Source organism: Sitophilus oryzae, unplaced genomic scaffold (assembly GCF_002938485.1).
Source record: "Sitophilus oryzae breed Bouriz unplaced genomic scaffold, Soryzae_2.0 scaffold_817_pilon_pilon, whole genome shotgun sequence".
NCBI lineage: Eukaryota > Metazoa > Arthropoda > Insecta > Coleoptera > Curculionidae > Sitophilus > Sitophilus oryzae.
The window spans coordinates 445,708-469,038 of NW_022147436.1; the positions used below are offsets into that span (position 1 = coordinate 445,708).

General features: G+C 32.7%; 2 protein-coding genes across 3 annotated transcripts; one reads left to right on the plus strand and one right to left on the minus strand.

Annotated features, from left to right (window-relative positions):
* The first annotated feature begins 242 nt into the window (after positions 1-242).
* Positions 243-11,734, plus strand: LOC115889652 (general transcription and DNA repair factor IIH helicase subunit XPD). The gene is made up of 13 exons (XM_030909708.1): positions 243-346; positions 866-1,354; positions 1,420-1,519; positions 1,579-1,833; positions 1,918-2,151; positions 2,207-2,427; positions 2,482-2,694; positions 2,766-3,044; positions 3,096-3,267; positions 3,659-3,757; positions 5,143-5,499; positions 9,838-10,047; positions 11,538-11,734. Exons 2-13 carry the CDS (start codon positions 1,350-1,352, stop codon positions 11,679-11,681), a joined length of 2,289 nt encoding a protein of 762 aa, XP_030765568.1. The 5' UTR covers positions 243-346; positions 866-1,349; the 3' UTR covers positions 11,682-11,734.
* On the minus strand, positions 11,695-23,101 carry LOC115889653 (zinc finger protein 492-like). 2 transcript variants are annotated; one of them, XM_030909710.1, is made up of 10 exons: positions 22,838-23,101; positions 22,264-22,775; positions 22,055-22,206; positions 21,776-21,999; positions 21,432-21,559; positions 21,216-21,374; positions 17,453-17,560; positions 17,217-17,397; positions 11,958-12,019; positions 11,695-11,902 (listed from the first exon to the last, which is right to left on the minus strand). In XM_030909710.1, the coding sequence occupies exons 1-10, from the start codon at positions 23,025-23,027 to the stop codon at positions 11,792-11,794; spliced, it is 1,827 nt and encodes a 608-aa protein (XP_030765570.1). In that variant the 5' UTR covers positions 23,028-23,101; the 3' UTR covers positions 11,695-11,791. The 2 variants fall into 2 exon arrangements, with proteins under 2 accessions (XP_030765570.1, XP_030765569.1); XM_030909709.1 differs by having other exon boundaries at positions 22,264-22,778.
* Positions 23,102-23,331: the final 230 nt, after the last annotated feature.

A 23,331-nucleotide genomic window follows, 5' to 3' on the forward strand; every position in this document is an offset into this window, starting at 1 on the left:
GCAGCGATTTTTCGGAGCAATTAACCTATAACCTATAAATTAAAAATGTAGTTTTATAGGTTAATTGCTCCGAAAAATCGCACTCGGTGTTCGGCACCGTTCGTTGCATTTACTAAAAAGTACAGGACTACAGGTGTGATTATGATAGGCAACATCATCGTCTAGTTTTTATTTATTTATATCGTATGATGGAAAAAACGGCGTCAGCGATAGCTATGAAAATGAAGATTGCAGGCTTTTATATGTAAAATTTATGGGGAATGTTATCGATTGTCATTTCCAAGCCAACTGGACGCCGTTTTTTATTTCGATCAGTAGTGGCGATTTTAACGTCTGTGCAATCGGGGTAAGTCACCGACGGGCCCCAAGCCTCCCGGGCCCTTGCGAACAAGATTCGAACTTTTCCGAACTACGGGCCCCTAGAGCTCTTAAAATCGCGGCTGTACGGTACTATACTGATGTCTTAGTTTGATAGATGTTGCTATATTTTTTTAGTCTATTCAGAAGAATTTGAGTGTTTCTAAGTACCAAGCACTTTGCTATAAATATCTTAAAGAGTCTGTTCATTTTCACAGAGTGGTGGCCCATGGTAAAAACTTAATGTTATATTCAATTCAAAGTCGAAACTGTCAAAAAAATCTTTATTAGTGACCGGTTTCGGCTATTTAGCCATCATCAGACCTTAAAAATAGATATAAATAATAAAACTTATATGAATGTATAAGATCAAATAAAAGATTTAGGATATACAACAAAACACAGATACAAAATTAACTAACAAATAAACATACTAACAAGTTAAAAATTACCTTTGTCAAAAACATCTGTTTGTGATTAATATATAATACATAAATATCTTATTTAGATTCATGAAAGAAAAAGCGAACGCTGCTACGTTTCCCGTTCCCAAACTCCCAACAGCTCCAGTACACAGAATATACTCAATATACTATGCTCCAGTCGACTGCGACCTGCGACGACTGTGACTGGAACAGTCTGACCGGGCGACGGGGCTAGGAGCATTTTCAGAATTTACACTATTGCCTGCTATTGCTCCTATTGCTACTCACGAGCGCAGATGTCCTAAACTTGTAAACTGCTCCGAAATGTCACTGCGATTTTCTTGGAACTGGAGCAGTCACATACTGCGACGTTGGTGGAGCTGTGACAAAGTAGCGGACTGCGATTTCACAACCCACCTCTAGAATTAACTAACCTCAATTTTTAAGATACCAAAACAAAACCGCAGTAAAATTTTGTATATTTGTTATAGTATTTATTACATTATTATATGGAATTGTTTTTGGAGATAGTTATAATTTAAAAGGAATAATATATTTACTTTTAAGATGCGGTAAGTTTATTTAATACAAGATATAATTTCAGGTATTAAATTAATGTTGTAATTTTACATTTTAGGCTGAGTGTTGACGGTTTAATAGTATATTTTCCTTACGAGTATATTTATCCTGAACAATATGCCTATATGTGTGAGCTTAAGAAGGCTCTTGACGCCAAGGTATGTATAATATCTATTAAATACTTTTTTCTTTCAATATTGACATAAAATTTATTTAGGGCCACTGTTTGCTTGAAATGCCTTCAGGAACAGGTAAAACCACGACCCTATTATCACTTATAGTGGCGTACATGATTGAGAATCCTCACGATGTTAGAAAACTTATTTACTGTTCTCGTACTGTCCCTGAAATAGAAAAAGTTATGGAGGAACTCAAGAAATTACTGGATTATTATGAAAAACAGGATGGACAGTATCCTAGTCTAGTTGGTTTAGTTTTAAGCTCAAGGAAAAATATGTGCATTCATCCACAGGTAAGTCTAAAACAGGAATTATACAATACATATGCATTTCAATGTTTCATAATAATAATCTTTTTTTGTTTTCATAATCTAAAGGTTAGCACTGAGAGGGAAGGAAAGATTGTAGATGGAAAATGTCACAGTCTTACAGCCAGCTATGTAAGAGAGAGACACAACATAGATGATACAACTCCAATTTGTCAGTATTATGAGGGTTTTGCATTGGATGGTAAAGAAAGCAATTTACCATTCGGTGTATATAATTTAGATGATATTAAACAGTATGGAAGAGATAGAAATTGGTGTCCATATTTTTTAGCACGCTTTGCTGTGAGTTTATTTTATTTAAATAGATTTAGTAGCTTGATTATGCAATTTTTTTCAGATAATTCATGCAAACATTGTGGTATACAGCTACCATTATTTATTAGATCCAAAAATAGCAGACGTAGTATCCAAAGAACTTGCCAGAGAGTCTGTAGTGATATTTGACGAGGCCCACAACATAGACAATGTTTGTATAGACTCAATGAGTGTAAAAATTCGCAAAAGGACAATTGAAAGGGCTTCAGCCAATATAGGAACTTTAGAAAAACATGTATCTGAGTAAATCTAAAAAGAGTTTGTATCCAATAAAAATATTTATTGAAATATTTGTAGAATGAGAGACGAGGATCACAGAAAGCTTCAAGAAGAATACCAAAGGTTGGTTCAGGGGTTGCGTGATGCAAGTGTGGCCAGAGATACTGATTTAATATTATCAAATCCTATTTTACCCGATGAAGTTCTGAAAGAGGCAGTTCCAGGGAATATTCGTAATGCAGAGCATTTTATTAATTTTTTAAAACGTTTTTTGGAATATCTTAAAACTAGGTGTGTACCTATTTATTAATTTTGATGATATAAACTAATTTTATTTATTGATTGGTGATTATTTTACAAAGATTGAGGGTACAGCACGTTGTGCAAGAATCTCCAGTAGGATTTTTAAAAGACATCCAACAAAAAGTGTGTATAGAAAGGAAACCTTTAAGATTTTGCGCCGAGCGTTTGGCCTCATTGTTACGCACTTTAGAAATTACTGATATGACGGACTTCAGCCCTATTATTCTTATCACACATTTAGCTACACTTGTATCCACTTACACAAAAGGTTTTGTAATTATAGTGGAACCTTTTGATGACAAGACACCAACAGTCTCGAATCCTATCTTGCATTTTAGGTAAACTAAATGTTATTTAGAATACTCGAAAATTAAAAGGAATGTTTTTAGTTGTTTAGACTCCTCAATCGCGGTAAAACCAATCTTTGATCGGTTTCAAAGTGTGATCATTACTTCAGGAACTTTGTCTCCATTGGATATGTACCCTAAGATATTGGATTTTCATCCTGTAGTTATGTCTTCCTTTACAATGACTTTGGCTAGGCCGTGTTTGCTACCAATGGTAAGTTTCTTGCTTATTTAAATTATAGATATTTAATAGTTTATTAAGAATTTTATGATAATGTTATAACATTTTTATTAAAGTATTCCTATATTAAATATTCTAAGAGTTATTACAAACAAGTCAAGATAGAAAAAAGAAAATTTTAATGCCTACTATTCATCTCATTTTTTTTTTATTGTAACATAGAATTTTAGAAATAATTGAAATAGTTATATTTTCTAAAATGTGCCAACACTCGTGCCATAAAAGGTTTGTTGACAAGATTTTCTACCACACTACTTCACAATTGAAATATTTTTAAATAATAAATATGTTATATAAAACAAATACTTACATTTTATCTTAGGTAGATATTATAAACCGTAAAATTAACTAAATATTTTTTTAGATAGTTTCAAAAGGAAATGATCAAGTAGCAATCTCTTCTAAGTTTGAAACACGTGAAGATAATGCTGTGATAAGAAACTATGGCCAACTTCTTGTAGAGGTATATATTTTATTTAATTTTACCCTGTCTTATAATATAATAATAAAATGGTCCACAGATATTTCCATCATGAATATACACATCTACTATCTATGACCCCTATGTTGCCATATTATCAAGAAATTATGATTTTTTATTAAAAACTAAAAAAAAAATTAAAAAAATGTCAGATTTTCGTGAAGAAAAAAATCATAATCGTGTTTCTGGGGTCCAAATATACTACCCTTATAAATATTTGCAGTTATTTAAGACTCACCCTGTATTGGAAATAGCACCAATGAAACAAAATTCTTACCAATTCAAATATAAAAAGTTCCTAACGGTTTTGGAGATATTAGCGGTATTATAATATGGTTCTTTTAACAGTAAATTTAGGAACACCACATAGTCAAATAAAAATAGTATACTATATGCAGAATTTTATCCTGATGTACAGAAAAATAGAGGTTGTAATTTAAAAAAAATGTACAACTTCATTATATCTTTTTTTAGGACACCCTGTATACAACAAAATATTTTTAGGATATGCATTTTTATAAACCATGCAACATTTATAATAAACTTTTTTTCGTACCTTTGTCAACAACCTAACCTAACCTGGTATATATTTTTTTAAAAAGCTCTGGGACCGAATACTGTAACTCAGAAAACGCTAAGCGCTTTAGACGCTCAGCGTATATGACGTTAATTTTCGCTTAGGCGGCACTTAACTACCGATTTGGGTATTCTCGTCTGACGCGCTTAGTGTCTTTACTGATTGCGCTAAGCGATTCGAAAACGGCTACCTTAAAGGATCGTTTTGCTTGTCAAACTGTCAGTAAAAATAGAAAAAATTGTGATTTTGTGCCCGTCCTCTTGCTCCTTAGTGAAAACTACTGCTTCTTCTATAAATTCTTCAATAAGTAATTGATAATTTACGACTTGTTCAAAACATCGAAAATGCTGAGAAGCGTCTTCAATATTTCCCCCGTATAATAAGAATAATGACATATCCATAGAAAAATAGGTCGACATAACTCAACAATAGGTTATGAAATTCAAGTAAAATTGACATTTTTCATTGTTTTGTCCACATTTGACTATTAGATACCTGAGAAATTGCGATGCTGCGGGTAACGGTTGCTTTTAACGGGTATCCAGAAAACGATTCATAAGGCAACGAGAATACAAAAATTTACTGCTTGACGTTTCGCTAAACGATTACTTTCGCTTACCGCTTTGAAAGCGTAACGTTCTTATGTCGAAGTTCCAGAATTCGGGCACTGGGCTCAGAATGTTCTGATTTATATCTCTGGAAAAGAGCCAGCAATACACAGCCATCAGACACACGATGCTGTCACGACAACTGACAGAAACGGAAGTCGTTAATTCGTGTTGTTTTTTAGGTTGCTGCCAATGTCCCCGACGGTATAGTCTGCTTCTTTACCTCCTACCTGTACCTAGAATCTGTGGTGGCCGCCTGGTACGACCAGGGCGTCATCGACAGCCTCCAAAGGTACAAGCTACTCTTTATAGAGACCCAGGACTCGGCCGAGACCAGTTTCGCTCTGATGTATTACATAAAGGCCTGCGAGTCGGGCAGGGGAGCCGTGCTTCTGTCGGTGGCTAGAGGAAAAGTCTCGGAGGGTGTGGATTTCGACCACCATCTGGGCAGAGCAGTGCTGATGTTCGGTATTCCGTACGTGTATACGCAGTCGCGGATACTGAAGGCCAGGCTGGACTATTTGCGAGATCAATTCCAGGTAAAGTGTAGTTTTTAACTGTATTTTTCCGTTTTTGCGCCTGGAAATCAATGTTATGATGTTGTTCCAAGGAAAGGGTAAAATCTATCGAGATATACTCCTTGTTCGCGCCGGTTAGATGCCGGATGAGATCGGATATCTCGTGAATAAGAGTCGATTTAGATATTGATTAAGTTGGTAGGCCATTATATGACGAGGACCGCGGTTCGAACTCCTCGTAAACAAATAGTACCCGTCCAAATTAGCCCTTGCAGCAAAAAGGAGCCTTTAATTTAAAATACTTTACTATTTTTTTTGCGAAATTTTGATTGTGAATGTTCAATAGTAGTTCCAAAAATCAAAACGCGTTTCTGTGGTAATATAATTTCGTTTTCTCATTATCTAATAGATAATTTAGTTCAATGTTACGGAAAAGGTGATACATAGTTATTGGAAAGGACATAGGTGATACATAGTTATAGGAAATATGACATGATAAAAATTAATAATGACATCTATAGTCTGTCCAATGACAAAATCCTTGAGAGTGATAGATGTGTCTATCATTACTAAAATCTATTATTTACCTATCGTGTGGTGTCGTTATTTTACAGCTACTGGCAGTACCATATACGAGATGGTATACAAACTTCATTGGACACCAAATATTAACTATAAACTGTGCTCGGGGTCTACAGTTAATTTTCCCTCGATTTCCTCCACTTAACTTTAAAAAACACAAAACCGGTAATTACACGAACCAAAATGCAAACACGCAAATATTTGACACAATTTATAACCTATGATTTGGTAAGAGTTTAACAAGCTTCAAAATTCTTAAATCGGGATCGTACGCATCTGCGTCCGTGCATCGTTCATCGTTCCGTCACTCCAATAATATTGAAATATGATCTGTCAGTTTTGAAATAAATTTTATTGATTAAATTTATTAAAAACAACAAGACACCGACGCCATGACCGATTTATACAGGTTGTTAGTTTGTTCATTACTCGCGGCAAGAGCTTTATGGTTGAAATATGGCAACCTCGGCTCGCTCGTCGATAGACCACGCGACACGACGGGACGAGTCGGCAGAAAAATCAATAGTGCATGCGTTCTCAATAGGCAATGTTGCCATTCTGTTCCCCTATAAGTAACTGTCGAGTTAACAACCTGTATATAAATAAACCCATCCACTGTTAACTTAAAAAATATTAGAAATTTTTTAGTGAAGTAATAAAACAGAGTAGGTATATCACAGAATAAAAACTAAACGATAAAACTAAACGCGTTTTGATTTTTAGGACTTGAATTTTTTTTCATATTTTCATGTTTTTTCTTAATTGTCTCTAAAACTGTATAGAAATTTGGAAAAGTATAAACGGAATTAATCATTTTAAAACAAGCAGTTTTTTTATAAAGAATTGAATGCATTTTTCTCAAATTAATAATAATTAGTCGAGATTATAGTGATGTCCACTATAATCAATACACCAATTTAAAACTGATAGTACCACCATTTTACACAAAGTACCGGCACCTGTGTCGGTGTTGACACTGGTACAACAACTAACAAACGATTTGTCATCAACATCTAAAAAACCGGTGTTCAAATCTGAACACCAAACAGGTCTAAAGCCCAGGACATACTGTGGAATGCCATACCTGTGTTTATAACGACAATTTGACTAGAAATACCAAGTATGTGGTACCAAATTATTCGTAAAAAAGTGATTCTTCTAAATATGCTAATAAGCCAGCTCTAGCAAACAACTATTAAGAAAGAATATGATGAAACACTGCATAATTAGAAAGGATACAATGCTGAAGAAAATACTTTTTTAGCCTTTAACATAGACTAAAAAAGTAATTTTATTAGGATTAGTAATTAATGTTATAGTATTAAATCCCAATAAAACCGTTTCTGCGTGAAAATAACATTTTTATTACATTATCAGATGTTTTTTCATATACCGGGTGCGTCTCAAAAGTGGCTCACCCCTATAACTTTTATATTTTTCAGATAAAAAGACGAGATTTGTTAATATATGACATAAATTAGGATTGACTGACGTCTTCAATTGTTTGGTCACTTCCTGTTTTATCGGAAATACAACTTTTGATTTTTAAATGACACCCTCGATATTTTTTTACTTTATTCGATAGAAAATGACACTCTGAATAGTATGACATATCATATGTCAACTTTTGACATTTTTGCATATGGTTTATTTGAAATACAATAACATGCGGTTCATAACGACAATTTGACTTGAAATACCAAGTGTGTGGTATCAAATTATTCGTAAAAAAATGCTTTTTTCAAATATGCTAATGAGCCTCCCTCGTTCCATTTGAAAAAATTGAGGTATGATTAAAAATACGATATCGGCATCTTTTAACTGGCCAGGACAAGACACTAAAAACATTAGACGATCAAATCTATTTTTCCAAGGCTCCTTGATTAAAAATTAGTGTTTTTAACACAGCCATGGCACTCTAGATTGAAATTTAAAATGCAAAAGTTGGCATATGATATGTCATTCCATTCAGAAAGTCATTTTCTATCGAATAAAGTAAAAAAATACGGAGGGTGCCATTTAAAAATCAAAAGTTGTAGTCATTTCCGGTGAAACAGGAAGTGACCGAAAACAATAATTGAATATGTCAATCAATCCTAATTTATGGCATATACCAACATACCAAATCTTGTTTTTTTTATCTGAAGAAATAAAAAAGTTATAGGGGTGAGCCACTTTTGAGACGCACCCGGTATAAAATTTTCTACCTACCCAACCCTGACATCAATCAATCCTGATTTATATATATCGGTCATATACATACATACCAATTCTTCTTTTTTTTATTTGAAAAAATAAGAAAGTTATAGTGGTGAGCCACTTCTAAAATCACCCGGTATAATATCGAGGGACTTTAATTCGCACAGTTTATCTTTTAACGGAAAAAGGGTATAAATAAGGATGTTTTTTTAACAATTTCAGTCGAAAGTGACTACAATAAGAACAATATCTTCCGACCGGGAGCGTGGCGTCTCTTGTAATCCAGCTGCATGGAGGTCGGATTCGGCGGATGGTTCACGGTGTCGGGAGGTCTAACGCGAGCATCTTGCTTACGGAGCGCTGCGTTTATCGCCTATACCACTACCAACACCTGGAGGAAGCCCTCGGTGTCCAGGCCGTCCTTTAGAATTTTATAACTGGGCCAGGGGAGCGGCTCGGTAGCTGAAATTCTTCGCGACGGCGGTAGTAGGATCGCGCCTGAGAGCGGGAACCTTGCGCGGACCCCACCAGTAGAACTAGACCCGAATCTTTTTGCTGTTGTTTTTTCGGTTATTTATGATTTTTAATTAATATTTCTGGGGATTTTTAATTTAATATTGTAATATTTTAGTTTTTGTTTTTTTTTGGTACCTATACTGGGTACCTTTTGTAGGCCCGGGCCCGACCGAGGCTCGAATCTGCGAGCGAGAACTCTGTATAAACCCCACCTGTACAACTGCACTCGAATATTTTTGTTGCTGTTTTTTCGGTTATTTATGATTTTTACTTGATATTTCTGGTGTTTTTTAATGTAATTTTCAAATATTTTAGTTTTTAGTTTTTTTTCGTACCTATCCCTGATATAGCTAGATCCGGATTCTTTTCCTACTCTTTTTTCAGATATTTATGATTTTTAAATAATTAATTTTTTTTTCATATACTCTGGTAAGGGTTAGCAACTATAAAACTTCAATATTTAAGCAATTTTTAAAATTTTCAAAGAAAAATGAGATATTTTTCTATCTAGCTATATTCTGTGCTATATTTATATATCTAGCTATAGTCTGTGCAACGGGAGGGTCTCTGACAGGACAGTTGTGTCTGTCATTTTAATTCACAGGCATATTGTATTTTCTGTCACTTTTTAGATGTCGACGGTCGAAATCTTCCCTGACTGGTTGGACAGATTTTGTGTTGGACTTATTTGAAAAACGGCAAATAGAAAATATATTTCTTTTATCGAGATCTAGAAAATATTAGCACTTAATTTAAGACTCATCTTGTAGAGTAAATACTTATTATGGGGCGGTCAGACGACTCGTGTACTTAACAAACATTTTTTATTAGCATACAGGGTCCGGAGATAGTTCGTCGGTCATTTATACAAAATTTGTTATTTATTATAGACGCTACGGCGCACTATCGCCGGACCCTGTATACCAATATTTTTTTTTTCAAACGTTACAAAAGTATTAATTTTTGTGACGTGATTGACAATATAAAAAAGTCATTTTAACGCCTAGGCATAAAAGAAAAGCACTTAATCTATTCTTTGGCTCATTTCTATAACTATTTTAGATTAGAGAAAACGATTTTCTGACGTTCGACGCTATGAGACACGCAGCGCAGTGCGTTGGCAGGGCAATTCGGGGGAAAACCGACTATGGTATTATGATCTTTGCCGACAAGCGATTCTCCAGAGCGGACAAAAGGTCTAAATTACCGAAGTGGATTCAGGAACATTTGAAAGATAGTTCGTGTAATTTGTCCACAGAAGAAGCCATACAGGTAAGATTATTTTTCCTTATTGCGCGGATAGTATTAATAAGTCTTTATTTTATAAATTCGAAAACAAAATGCTCAGAATACATGGTTTTGATAGAAAAATCACGTTTTAGGAAAATTTTCTCACTAAATTATTGCACAGGGTGTTTAAAGTAGAGTAAAAAACAACCCATCGATTAACCCTGTATAATAAGCCAAATATGTACTAAAGATTACAAAAACTGAGTTTACGAATTAAAGTTGATATGAAAATACGGCTAAAAATAAAAAAATATACAGAGTGTTTCAAAAAACATGTGCCATATCTCGTGGGGAGATTTCTCATGTAAAAATAAGTTTTGTTTTTCATATCAACATAGGTCCGATCTGCTTTGTTTTGTAGCTACAGGGTGTTAAAGTCTTAATATTTTTTGGATTTATTATAATTCTATGAAATTTCGAGGGTAGTTACTATAAATGCGACATATTTTAAAGCTAAAAAGTGTTGACATCTTCACCAGGGACGTGCATATAGGTTATCATTGGAATATTTTTCTAAAAAAAAGCATGTACGCCACTGGCTTTTTTTTTGGTTAGCAAAATAGTGTAAGCAGTTTAATGCCGATTAAAAGTTGTCTCTGATTTCGGCCTCCTTGATGAGATAAACGCAATTTTATTAATTTGCCTTGATCCAAGTCTAATAGCAACCTTTAAAAAAATTAATACTATTAACTTGCGAAAATTTTAAATAAGTACTCATTGATTCCTCATCAAAAAATATGAAAAAAAACATTCCTATAAATATTGGTATGGAAATGCATAGTTTTAGAGTTACAGGATGTTAAAACTTTTTAAAATTAGTTTTTTTGTAATTATCTTGAATACCATTATTTTTTTATTTGAGATTGCTCTAGGTTGGACTAATAGTAATACTAATAGTAATAATATTTAATAATAAATTAGGTAAAATATATAATTTATTAATTTTAATTTTATTAATAATTGTGATTAATAAAATTGCGTTTATCTCATCAAGGAGGCTAAATTCGTCAAAATATCAAGAGATAACTTTTAATTGACATTAAACAGCCTATACAATTTTGATATCAAAAGAAAAAAGTCAGTGGTGCACATTTTTTTTTGAAAAATATTCCAATGATAACCCATATGCACGTCCCTCATGAATTTATCGAATTTTTATCGTAACTTTTACCCTCAAAATTTCATTCGAATCACTAAAAGTACTTGGAAGAAAATTATAATAAATCGAAAAAATGATTAAGACTTAACACCCTGTAGCTACGAAACAAAGCAGAATCGGAAGTATGTTGATAGGAAAAATAAATCTCCCGTTATTCTTGAATGAATGAAAATGAATCCCATGATTCTTGAAGGATTTCCTTCAAAATAAAGATAATATAACCACGCTCGGGAATGATGACGTTTTTAAATCCAAAATCCCTTTTGGGCTCCACTACTATTATAACTAACTAATATTGTATGCATTGTTGCAGATAGCAAAACGTTGGCTTAGACAGATGGCACAACCATTTACCAGAGAAGACCAGCTAGGCGTCTCTCTATTAACCTTAGAACAGTTACAGAATTTAGAAGACAAGAAAAGACAGGAAAATGGCCAGGATAAGATGGAATTGTAACACTTAGTTTAAAAAAATGTATGTATATTGAAAAACAAAATAAAACTTTTTATCTAAATAACATCAGTCTCATTAAATCATTTTAATCTAAGACTAGAACAAATAATAGTTCAAGAGTTCATTGAAGTCTCCAAACCCGCTGGTATCGTTATACCTCCGTTATCCACAGTTTCTTCAATATGCTCGGTATTTAGGAAGCAGTTCTGTGTTTCCTCGTCAGCCTAAAATAGTGTTTTTTAGTTAAAGTTAGTTAAAATGAATTTATAACAAAATAACCTGTAAATCAGTTTCGTGATTGGTTTGTTTGTCATCAATTAATACCTCTGTACCGCTTGAACCTAAAAACAATAATTCAATTATTAACGTTGACTTTGGCTTAAAACGGAATATTATTTATAGGAAAATCAAATCTCATTGACATTATATACCATGCTGGCAACGCTTACTTTTGTGTCGGTATTTACTAGTGATGGGAATAATCGAATTATTTTCACCATCGAATAATTAGTAATAATTCAAATTTCATAATCGAATTAATAATACGAATTATTTAGTAGTATTATAAATTTAACCTAAAAATAAATTCGTCTCAGCTAGTGCTCGTCTAGGGGCTATTTTAAACAAATTCTGAACCATTGCCATACCTATATTCTATCACTGAATAAAAAATAAAAAAAATATTCTTTATTTAATGTATTCTATTAACTGTGCCGAAGCCGTTTAATAAATTAAACCATAATTTAAAGTTTTAAATTTAAAAGTGCCGAGTTTATGATTGTTTCAATTCCTATTGAAAAGCTCATATCTAAAATAAAAGCTTCTTCTAAAACGATATAAGTATGTCCTTGTTTACGTGCGGTTCGTATTTCTTTTTATTTTATCAGTTGCAATCAATAATTATTTAGATAAAAGAAGAAAATTAATTTTAATGTTCGGCAGGTGTTCGGTGAAATTTGGGTGGGATGGAAATGAACCAAATAATAGTAGTATTCTTTCGTTCTGAACGAAATGAAAATTTTCACTTGAACTGATTTATTCCTACGTCATATAGGAAATAACAATGATTTCTGGATTTTTCTATATCAGATCGTTCCTTTCTTTGTCGATTCCCTTTATAAATCAGTTTAAGTGAAAATTTTCAGTTCGTTCCGAACGAAAGAATACTACTAATAGTACTATACTAATTTTAATATTCGTATTCGTACATAAAAGGTTATGTTTTATGTTCATTTGTAATTCGGTTACCACAGATATAAGTAAAGTAAAATCAAGATTGCAAACACCTTATTTTTAAAAGACTTTTCGAAAAGATAACTAGGTAAATCATTAGATATGTTTCTGGGCATCTGAAATGGAATTATAAGGATATTGTTAGGGTGTCCATTTTTTTATAACGAGAAAACGTCAGTAATCGCGATAATTTAAAAACTCAACTTTTTAACACATAACACGCGATAACTCAAGAACCACTTTAGATATTGAAACTCTATTTTATTTTGAATATCGGATCTTTTACAAGATGTTTAAATAAGAAAAATTCGAGTCTTGTTTTTTTCCATTCAAAATTTTGAAAAACCATCCATTTACTTTTAGTGCTTTGCAATTTTCAGCAATCGTGTAACTTTTTTATTTATAAAGATTTTCACATACTGTCTGTGAAGAAAATATAGCAGAAATATTAAGGTTTTTGAAAAAACGGCAATCAATTATTTCCAATGGATTTCGAGATATCAGTTTAGAGTTCTAATAGCGCGACCACTGTCGAATACCAACTCACTTATTTTTACGAAAAGTGCAAGTGTTTCTAACTTGCACTTAAAAATTTACAGGCTATAGGGAAAATTACAACGACTCGTTAATAAATAAACAAAGTATCACGAGACGTAATAAAATCATGAAACTGAACGCATGATGTACACCACTCCCTAGAATTTTAAGTACTGATTGGGTTGACGTCGACGGCGACGAATCTGCTATATCCCCTTCCACGTCTCTTAGCAATGTACAGGGTGGGTCAAATTCGACGCTTTTAAATGGAAACACCCTTTTCTATAGGAGATAGACAAAAACTAATATCGGTGTCTGGAGTTCAATTTTTGTAAAAACCATGATGGTGAAAACCGCATATCGATATCTGTTACCGTTTCGGAGTTACGGGGTGTTTTTCAAAAATATGCACTTTTAACAAATCGCTGTAACTTTTTTGCTATGGAAAATTTTGTATTTTTATGAAAACATTTCCAAAGCACCTTTTTACGTAGAATTTAATGGTTTAAGTATAATTTTTTTAAAATTAATAATTTAAGGATTATCAACAGAAAATTTGATTCTTTATATGGGACACCCTGTATATTTTTAATTTATTGAAAATAATTTAAAATTACCTTTCCAAAAATATCACACACTTGATATTTTGCTCGATTCCTCTTCGAGATATGGAGTATATAAAAATTCGCCCGCTTTAAATAAGTAGGATTTGAACGGCACCGGCTGTAATGCAAAAAAATTCTAGCTGTGAGCATCAATTAAAACGAAAATAATATTTGCTATGAGAGATGCAGAATTTTATAACAATTTAAAATATGTTCAAACGTCAACACATTTAAACTATATCTAATAACAATAAAAATAAATAGCAAACTAAGACATGAGATTTTGCTACAAGTGTTCGACATATCGACCGTCTTCTGTTATGAACAAACGGGGCAGTTTTTGAACATTTCTCGCGGAATTCATGTGAAAGATACCCTCTCATAACAGCTAAGTATTTCTAATTCTTGTCTAGATTATCCGGAAGAATAAGGAACCTTTATTCTTCCGCAAATATATCCATAGGATTAGATCCATGGGCACTAAGTCTGGCGGCCTCGACGGCCAACGGCTGGGATCTTGGTTAGCTATTCAAATATTCTTGAAACTGCAAAAATTTGCTGATAACTTCAGCGTTCAGAGGCGGTGCGTCGTCTTGCTGGAAAAATATGTTTTCGAGTTCCATTAAGGGAATATCGTCATCAATAAGGGGCCAAAGCCTACTAGTTAAAAGTGGCGAACTTTTAAAAATTCTGTATTTCGAAGGGGATTATAACAAAATATCAAGTGTGCTATATTTTTGAAAAGGTAATTTTAAATTCTTTTCAGTTAATTAACAGTTAATTAAAAATATAGAGGGTGTCCCAAATAAAAAATCAATTTTTCTGTTGATAACTCTTAAATTATTAATTTTAAAAATATTAAACTTAAACTAATTCTACGTAAAAAGGTGCTTTGGAAATGTTTTTTTATATGGGACACCCTGTATATTTTTAATTTATTGAAAAGAATTTAAAATTACCTTTCCAAAAATATAACACACTTGATATTTTGCTCGATTCCTCTTCGAGATATAGAGTATATACAAATTCGCCCGCTTTTAAATAAGTAGGCTTTGAACGGCACCGGCTGTAATGCAAAAAATTCTAGCTGTGAACATCAATTAAAACGAAAATAATATTTGCTATGAGAGATGCAGAATTTTATAACAATTTAAAATATATTTAACCAACATCAACACATTTAAACTATATCTAATAACAATAAAAATAAATAGCAAACCAAGACATGAGATTTTGCTACAGGTGTTCGACATATCAACCGTCTTCTGTTATGGACAGACGGGGCAGTTTTTGAAAATTTCTCGCGGAATTCATTAACTCAGTGGGGGTGAAAGATACCCTCTTATAACTGCTAAATATTTTAAATTCTTGTCTAGATTATACGGAAGAATAAGGAACCTTTATTCTTCCGCAAATTATTCCGGATTAGATCCATGGGCACTAAGTCAGGCGGCCTCGACGGCCAACGGCTGCGATCTTGGTTAGCTATCCAATTATTCTTGAAATTGGCTGCAAAAATTTGCTGATAACTTCAGCGTTCAGAGGCGGTGCGTCGTTTTGCTGGAAAAATATGTTTTCGAGTTCCATTAAGGGCATATCATCAATAACGGGTCCAAAGCCTACTAGTTAAAAGTGGCGAACTTATAAAAATTCAGTATTTCGAAGGGGATTATAACAAAATATCAAGTGTGCTATATTTTTGGAAAGGTAATTTTAAATTCTTTTCAGTTAATTAAAAATATAGAGGGTGTCCCAAATAAAAAATCATTTTTTCTGTTGATAACTCTTAAATTATTAATTTTAAAAAAATTATACTTAAACCATTATATTCTACGTAAAAAGGTGCTTTGGAAATGTTTTCATAGAAATACAAAATTTTTCATAGCAACAAAGTTACAGCGATTTGTTAAAAATGCATATTTTTGAAAAACACCCCGTAACTCCGAAACGGTAACAGATATCGATATGCGGTTTTCACCATCATGGTTTTTACAAAAATTGAGCTCCAGACACCGATATTAGTTTTTGTCTACTCCTATAGAAAAGGGTGTTTCCATTTAAAAGCGTCGAATTTGACCCACCCTGTACACAGTTTGTCGGTTTATTTAATACATTTGGCAAACGGTTACAGTACATTATAAACGCATTCTACTCTTCTTACATACAGAAATCTCGACCCAAAACTCACCTTTGCCAGCCCTTAGTATAGTCTTAGAAAATGTGTATACTGGTACATGGTGTCTCAAGGAAGTATAAGCTGGTGAAGGAATTTTTTCTTAATGAAACACCCTGTGTATTATCGCATTTTTAGCTTCTTTTTTGATGACTATATAATCTTAGGTTATTATTAAATCCATTTTGCTAGTTCCAACAAAAAAAATACAAAGGTATATTTTGCTGCATTTTTTAAAAAATCACTAAAAATACAATAATTATGTTTTTAAAGTATTTCAAAATTTTTAATGGTTTCGCAGATACACGCAGTATTATTTTATATGGCTTTTTCAACGGTAAAATTTGAGAGAAAAATAATTGGGTGGCTTTCATATAAATTTACTGTGGAAATATATGAAGTATAAAACCGCGAATATCTGCGAAACCGTTAAAAATTCTGAAATACTCATTTTTGAATTCTAAAGTTCCTTTAAAAAAAACGAAGAAAAATGAGTTTAAATTTTAGAAATTTTGGCGTAGAATTTTGAACATCCTGTATAATTTACGATTAGCATATTTATAGCAAAGTAAGTACAGACCATCTAAAGTAAATACCTAATATAGTTTTGATTTCAGGGCAGTAGTTCTTGTATTTTTAATATTTTATTCAAGAAAGGCTGAAAAATAATATATATATTTTTATTTATTAATATCTCTGAAACTATCGAAATATATTTACTCATATCTTAGGATTATGTAAAGTGATCTGAAAGGAAGCCAAAAATGCAATAATATACAGGGCGTTCCATTAAAAAAAATCATCCCGATCCACACTTTTTTAAGCCACCCTATAGAAGTTAAAATATTTTTCTGAAATATATCCTAGTACATATTTTAGGTTTGCACTTAAACAAAATTCCCATTTTTTATTCTAGGAGATACAGATGCCCGACGCACTATTGCCGGACCCTGTATTTTATCTTGTATAGAATTCAGAGATATAACTCACCATTAACTTCTGAATGCTTCTTTTCGTGCGCCTCCAAAAACGTCGGGTTAATCGTTGTGTAGGAACAGTAAGTACAACTAAGCGTTCCCCCTTTTCCTTTATGCTTATTCGTAAGATGGTACTTAAATGAACCAGACTGAATACACGTATAAGGACAATGAGGACATTTATACCGATATCCCTAAAAATTGTAATATTGATTTTTCTTTATTATGGAAGAAATCTTTAAAACTTACGCCGACGTGCTTCAATGCGTGCTTCCGCAAACAATTGTAATCTCCGGTTTTGTAGGGACAAAAATCGCACTGGTGTGGTTTTGCGCCAGTATGTTGCCTCAAATGGAGCTGAAATAATATGATTTAATAAAGCATATTGTTAAACTTATTTGTTTATAAAAACATTTGTTCCTCAGATTAAAAAATTGGCGCCGGGAGGCACGTATAGCCGCCCATACTAAAATATGTTAATATCTCGAAAACTGCGACTTTGACTGATTTTGTTATTACAAATTTTGTTGCAAATATTATTCCTAATCTTAATTTGAAAACCGCGTTTCGCAAGATACTGTAATTTTGGAGTTACGATTTTTTAAAATGTTTAACCCCCTCCCATACCCCCTTACCAACCCCCCACCCCCACCAAAAACTAATGGCCAGATTCTCGGGTGCCACAGTATTTTTGTGCCAAATTTGGTTAAAATCGGTTCAGCGGTTTTTGAGGTATCGTGTTACAGACGGACAGGCAGACAGACACCATGAAAATATTTTGTATTTAGGTCATTTATGACGCAAGTAACTCATTTTGAGTGAAATTAAAAAACCTTTTTTTTGCCGATCCTAATAGCCTACCATACCTATTGGTATGGTCGGCTAAAAATAGTTCCGCTATTCCGCTATTAGCCTAGATATTTTGAAATTTAGGTTTGTCAAACAGAGTTATGGTCATAGGTTATGCCACTACAAAATAGCGTTGATTGATTTTTAAGGTCCGACAGTCTGTAAACTCGATCATACCCTAACTTATTTCGGTATATTCCATTTTGTTGGGTTTTCAGTTAATTTTGTTGGTTTACGTTAAATAAATAATCCTTTAAGTAATGTACAGGGTAGGTCAAATTCGACGCTTTTAAATGGAAACACCCTTTTCTATAGGAGATAGACGAAAACTAATATCGGTGTCTGGAGCTCAATTTTCATCAAGAACATAATGGTGAAAACCGCACATCAATATCTGTTACCGTTTCGGAGTTACGGGGTGTTTTTCAAAAATGTGCATTTTTAACAAATCGCTGTAACTTTTTTGCTATGGCAAATTTTGTATTTCTATGAAAACATTCCCAAAGCACCTTTTTACGTCGAATTTAATGGTTTAAGTATAATTTTTTTAAAATTAATAATTTAAGAGTTATCAACAGGAAAATTGATTTTTTATTTGGGACACCCTCTATATTTTTAATTAACTGAAAAGAATTTAAAATTACCTTTCCAAAAATATCGCACACTTGATATTTTGTTATAATCCCCTTCGAAATACAGAATTTTTAAAAGTTCGCCACTTTTAACTAGTAGGCTTTGGACCCCTTATTGATGATATGCCCTTAATGGAACTCAAAAACATATTTTTCCAGCAAGACGACGCGACGCACCGCCTCTGAACGCTGAAGTTAGCAAATTTTTGCGGCCAATTTCAAGAATAATGAATAATTAAATAGTTAACCAAGATCCCAGCCGTTGGCCGTCGAGGCCGCCTGACTTAATGCCCATGGATCTAATCCTATGGATATATTTGCGGAAGAATAAAGGTTCCTTATTCTTCCGAATAATCTAGACAAGAATTAGAAATACTTAGCAGTTATGAGAGGGTATCTTTCACCCCCACTGAGTTAATGAATTTCGCGGGAAATGTTCAAAAACTGCCCCATCTGTCCATAATCCTAAGACCGTCAATATGTCGAACACCTGTAGCAAAATCTCATGTCTTGGTTTGCTATTTATTTTTATTGTTATTAGATATAGTTTAAATGTGTTGATGTAGGTTAAATATATTTTAAATTGTTATAAAATTCTCTCATAGCAAATATTATTTTCGTTTTAATTGATGCTCACAGCTAGAATTTTTTTGCATTACAGCCGGTGCCGTTTAAAGCCTATACTTATTTAAAGCGGGCGAATTTTTATATACTCTATATCTCGAAGAGGAATCGAGCAAAATATCAAGTGTGTTATATTTTTGGAAAGGTAATTTTAAATGCTTTTCAATAAATTAAAAATATACAGGGTGTCCCATATAAAAAATCAAATTTTCTGTTGATAATTCTTAAATTATTAATTTAAAAAAAATTATACTTAAACCATTAAATTCTACGTAAAAAGGTGCTTTGGAAATGTTTTCATAAAAATACAAAATTTTCTATAGCAAAAAAGTTACAGCGATTTGTTAAAAATGCATATTTTTGAAAAACACCCCGTAACTCCGAAACAGTAACAGATATCGATATGCGGTTTTCACCATCATGTTTTTGACAAAAATTGAGCTCCAGACACCGATATTAGTTTTTGTCTATCTCCTATAGAAAAGGGTGTTTCCATTTAAAAGCGTCGAATTTGACCCACCCTGTACATAACTGAAAAAGTAGGTACTTAAGGAATGGTGGCATTCTATATTTATTTATAAATACCGCATACGTGACGCGAACGTAATAATACTGACAAACTTTATTAATAATAGAAATAAATAAGTATTTCCTTATTAAAAGACGTACTTCTGGCTCTATGAGCCACTCCTATATAACCCTAACATAACGTTCTCTAAATGTCAAAATAGCGCATGTCGTCTTCTCTACGTAAATAGCGGCATGCGGTAACGTTATTAGCGCATAAACACTTATTATGACACTTTAACTGTCAAATTTGCCAAAATAATATCACAGATTATACAGATTATAATCTTTGTTTTTTCTTTATTGTTTTTCGTGGTTCCAATTTTCGGAATCGGTCACTAGTTAGGTGACTAGTTTGCGCACATAGCATGCCCACTTATGGCCTCTAAAATTGTGCACAGCTCCTGACCGGCACAGTTATTAGAGAGATATCGGAAAACCGAATAGCGTCATCCAGTATTTACGCGTACCTTATTATGTTACGATATGCGCGAGTCAACGCAACACCCGTTAATAACGTTACCGCTTACCGCCTGACGTAATTTGCGGATCAATTACACCAAGCGCTCTTTCTAAATAACCTCTGGTAACGTTTAAAAATTGCTTAAATGGGCATGTGCGGGTATTTGACAACCGGAGCCGGCCGGCAAGATCTTTTATTTTAGGTTATGTTTGAATTGTTTTGAATTATTGCTTTAGTTTTATTAGGTAATTTGATATTTAAGTAGCTGGATTAGTTTTAATTAAATAAATATGGCCTAAAATATGGATTCCACCTCTTCCAATACTAAAGAACCTATAAAGAGTCTTAGGTTTACAGCAGATGACGACTTAGCCCTTCTAAGAGAATGTGTTGCTTGTTGTCCTAAACCCATTGGCAGACGTTGAACAATAAAGCACTGGAAATAAGCACTTAGCCCTTTAGTTTTAAAATACCTAGTAAACAAAACAATTTCAAAGTTTTAAATTCAAAGTTAGGTTAAGTTTAAATAGCGGACGCGACGCGATCAGAATTCTTTCCGATCCGATAACTATAAATCTAAGCTATAAATCAAGAGAGTTAATACCACCTCACGTAAAGGAAATAACACCTGGCCTTATTAACGTCCATGCACGCTATTCGGTTTAGCGATATCTCTCTATTACGCTGTTTATTGTTATTTTACGCGAGTTTATTTTTGCGCACAGGAAATTTGACTCGTTTGCACATCGTCATAAAAAACAATTTTCGTACCACGAATTAGGGACAAGATTTTTATCTGTATACTTATAGGATACCTAATCTGTGATAATATCTCTTAATACCGCGTATAGTTACCAAATCTCTCGATTATACTTACTTCTAACATATATTTTCGAGTTGTCTTATGTCCGCAAATGTTGCATATAAAAGGCTTAAAATTCTCATGCACCGATTTGATGTGAGTTTTTAAACATTTCATGTTGGCGAAGAATCGCTGGCACGTATCACATTTCTTGACTTTACACCAAGAAGGTAACTAAAAAATCGAAGTATAAGTAAATTTAAAATTAACATCAATATATTGTCTATTTACCTCTTCAGGCACTTTATGAATAACTTCATGATTTTTTAACTGATTCCATTGTTTGAAAGCTTTCCCGCATTCACTACAAAGAAATGGTTTTTCATCTGAATGGATAACCATATGCTTTAGAATGTTAACTGAAAATAATATATACATAGATTCTATTAAATTATGTAGTGTTGTAATAGAGAAAACAATCCCATTTGTGATGAGGAAATGTTCAGGATCATTCAGAACAAGAACATTCCATATAAACATTTTTTACATTTTTTAAAGTGATTCTTTTGATATGTAGGGTCTAAATAACATAAGCTTTTAACAACAATAGTGTTTTCTATATCAAATAATCTTACCAGTGCTGTAACTTTTCATTGTATTACACATAGGACAACTAACCATGCCAAAATCGAGTTTGTGTTCTTGGTACATATGATTCCTGGCTATTCTCCACATTTTAAACTTCTGATCGCATTCAGAACATTTAAACGTCGACTTGCTTCCATTACAATGTAAAGCTTCATGTTTTTTACGTACTTCTTCAGTAGGAAATCCCGCGTTGCAACCTTTAACTGAACATCTAAAAGTACACATAAATTAATTTTATAAAATTGCAATTAAAATCGCTTTTTTACTTAATCTTTTGCAGTGATCTTTCCTGTCTTTTCATCATATTTACTGTAAGATCACCTAAAACAGATGATTTTCTATATATTACACTAGGAGACTTATTTTCTTCCTTCTCTGGTAATTGCTCTTTTTCTGGTTCTGTAATTAATTTATGGGTCTAAAATACGAATAATAAAATAAATATAGATAAAACTTAATTAAATTAAAATCAAACCTGAATCATATGCTGTCGTAAATCATCTTTATTCGTACACACATCATGACAAACACTACAAACATAAACGGTATATTCTTTCCGTATTTCACTAACACCATTATTTTTCTGCTGATTTTGTGCTAATACTGATATACCATTTCCATTGAATATTGCTAAATGCTTTTCGGCTATATGAGCCTTAATTTGTTCTAAATTTTCACATAGGTAGGAACAAATCTTACATTTATTCGCTATTACAGTTGAGAACAGATCGTTAACGTTTTTTACTGTGTGCTGTTTGTTTGCTGACTTTAAAACAGATTTATTTGATGTTAATAATGTTTTATCACATTTATCCAGTTGTACTATTTCAGTTTCACATTCTATATCTTCTTTTTCGGCAAAAATAAGTTCTTCAGTATTGTAATTTTGCTGTTCAACTTCGGTATTGCACAGTGTAGCGTCCAAATTATGATTACCTTCATCTTCTTGTGTTCTGCCATTGGTATCATCTGAACCACTTACCTGATCTTCTGGATTAAAGTAAATTAAGAATTATATAAAATACCTAACATGTAACAAAAATATTTACCTTCAACATTTTCAGTAATTAGTGGATTAGTAAGTAATAAAGGAAAACTATCTGGAGGCCAGTCAGCAGTATCTATTTCCGTAAATATAGGTTCTTCTGAAAACATAGCCACTTCGCTCGTTTCCAATAAGAATGCGTTCTGTGTTTCGGAATCATTTAAATACTTTAAATATGAATCTTCGGTATCCATTGTGGTGGAAAAAGAAATGTTTTAAAATCGCTTCTAAAATTAAAAACATAAACAGAAAAGTGAGGTTACTAACTGTCAACTGCTGTCAATTTTTTTAAATTAACATATTACCAACATAGCAATGTGGCAAACTGTCTAAAATTAAAGTTAAGTAAATTATTCTCCTTTCGTTTTAAATCAAAACTGATACAACTCTTGATTGCAACTTATCCTGCAATGTAAATTATTTAATGTTTTACTTGCTAATCAAGGAAATAATTTTTTTTTAATATGTATTTTGCAAATACGTTTGTAATATTGGCAA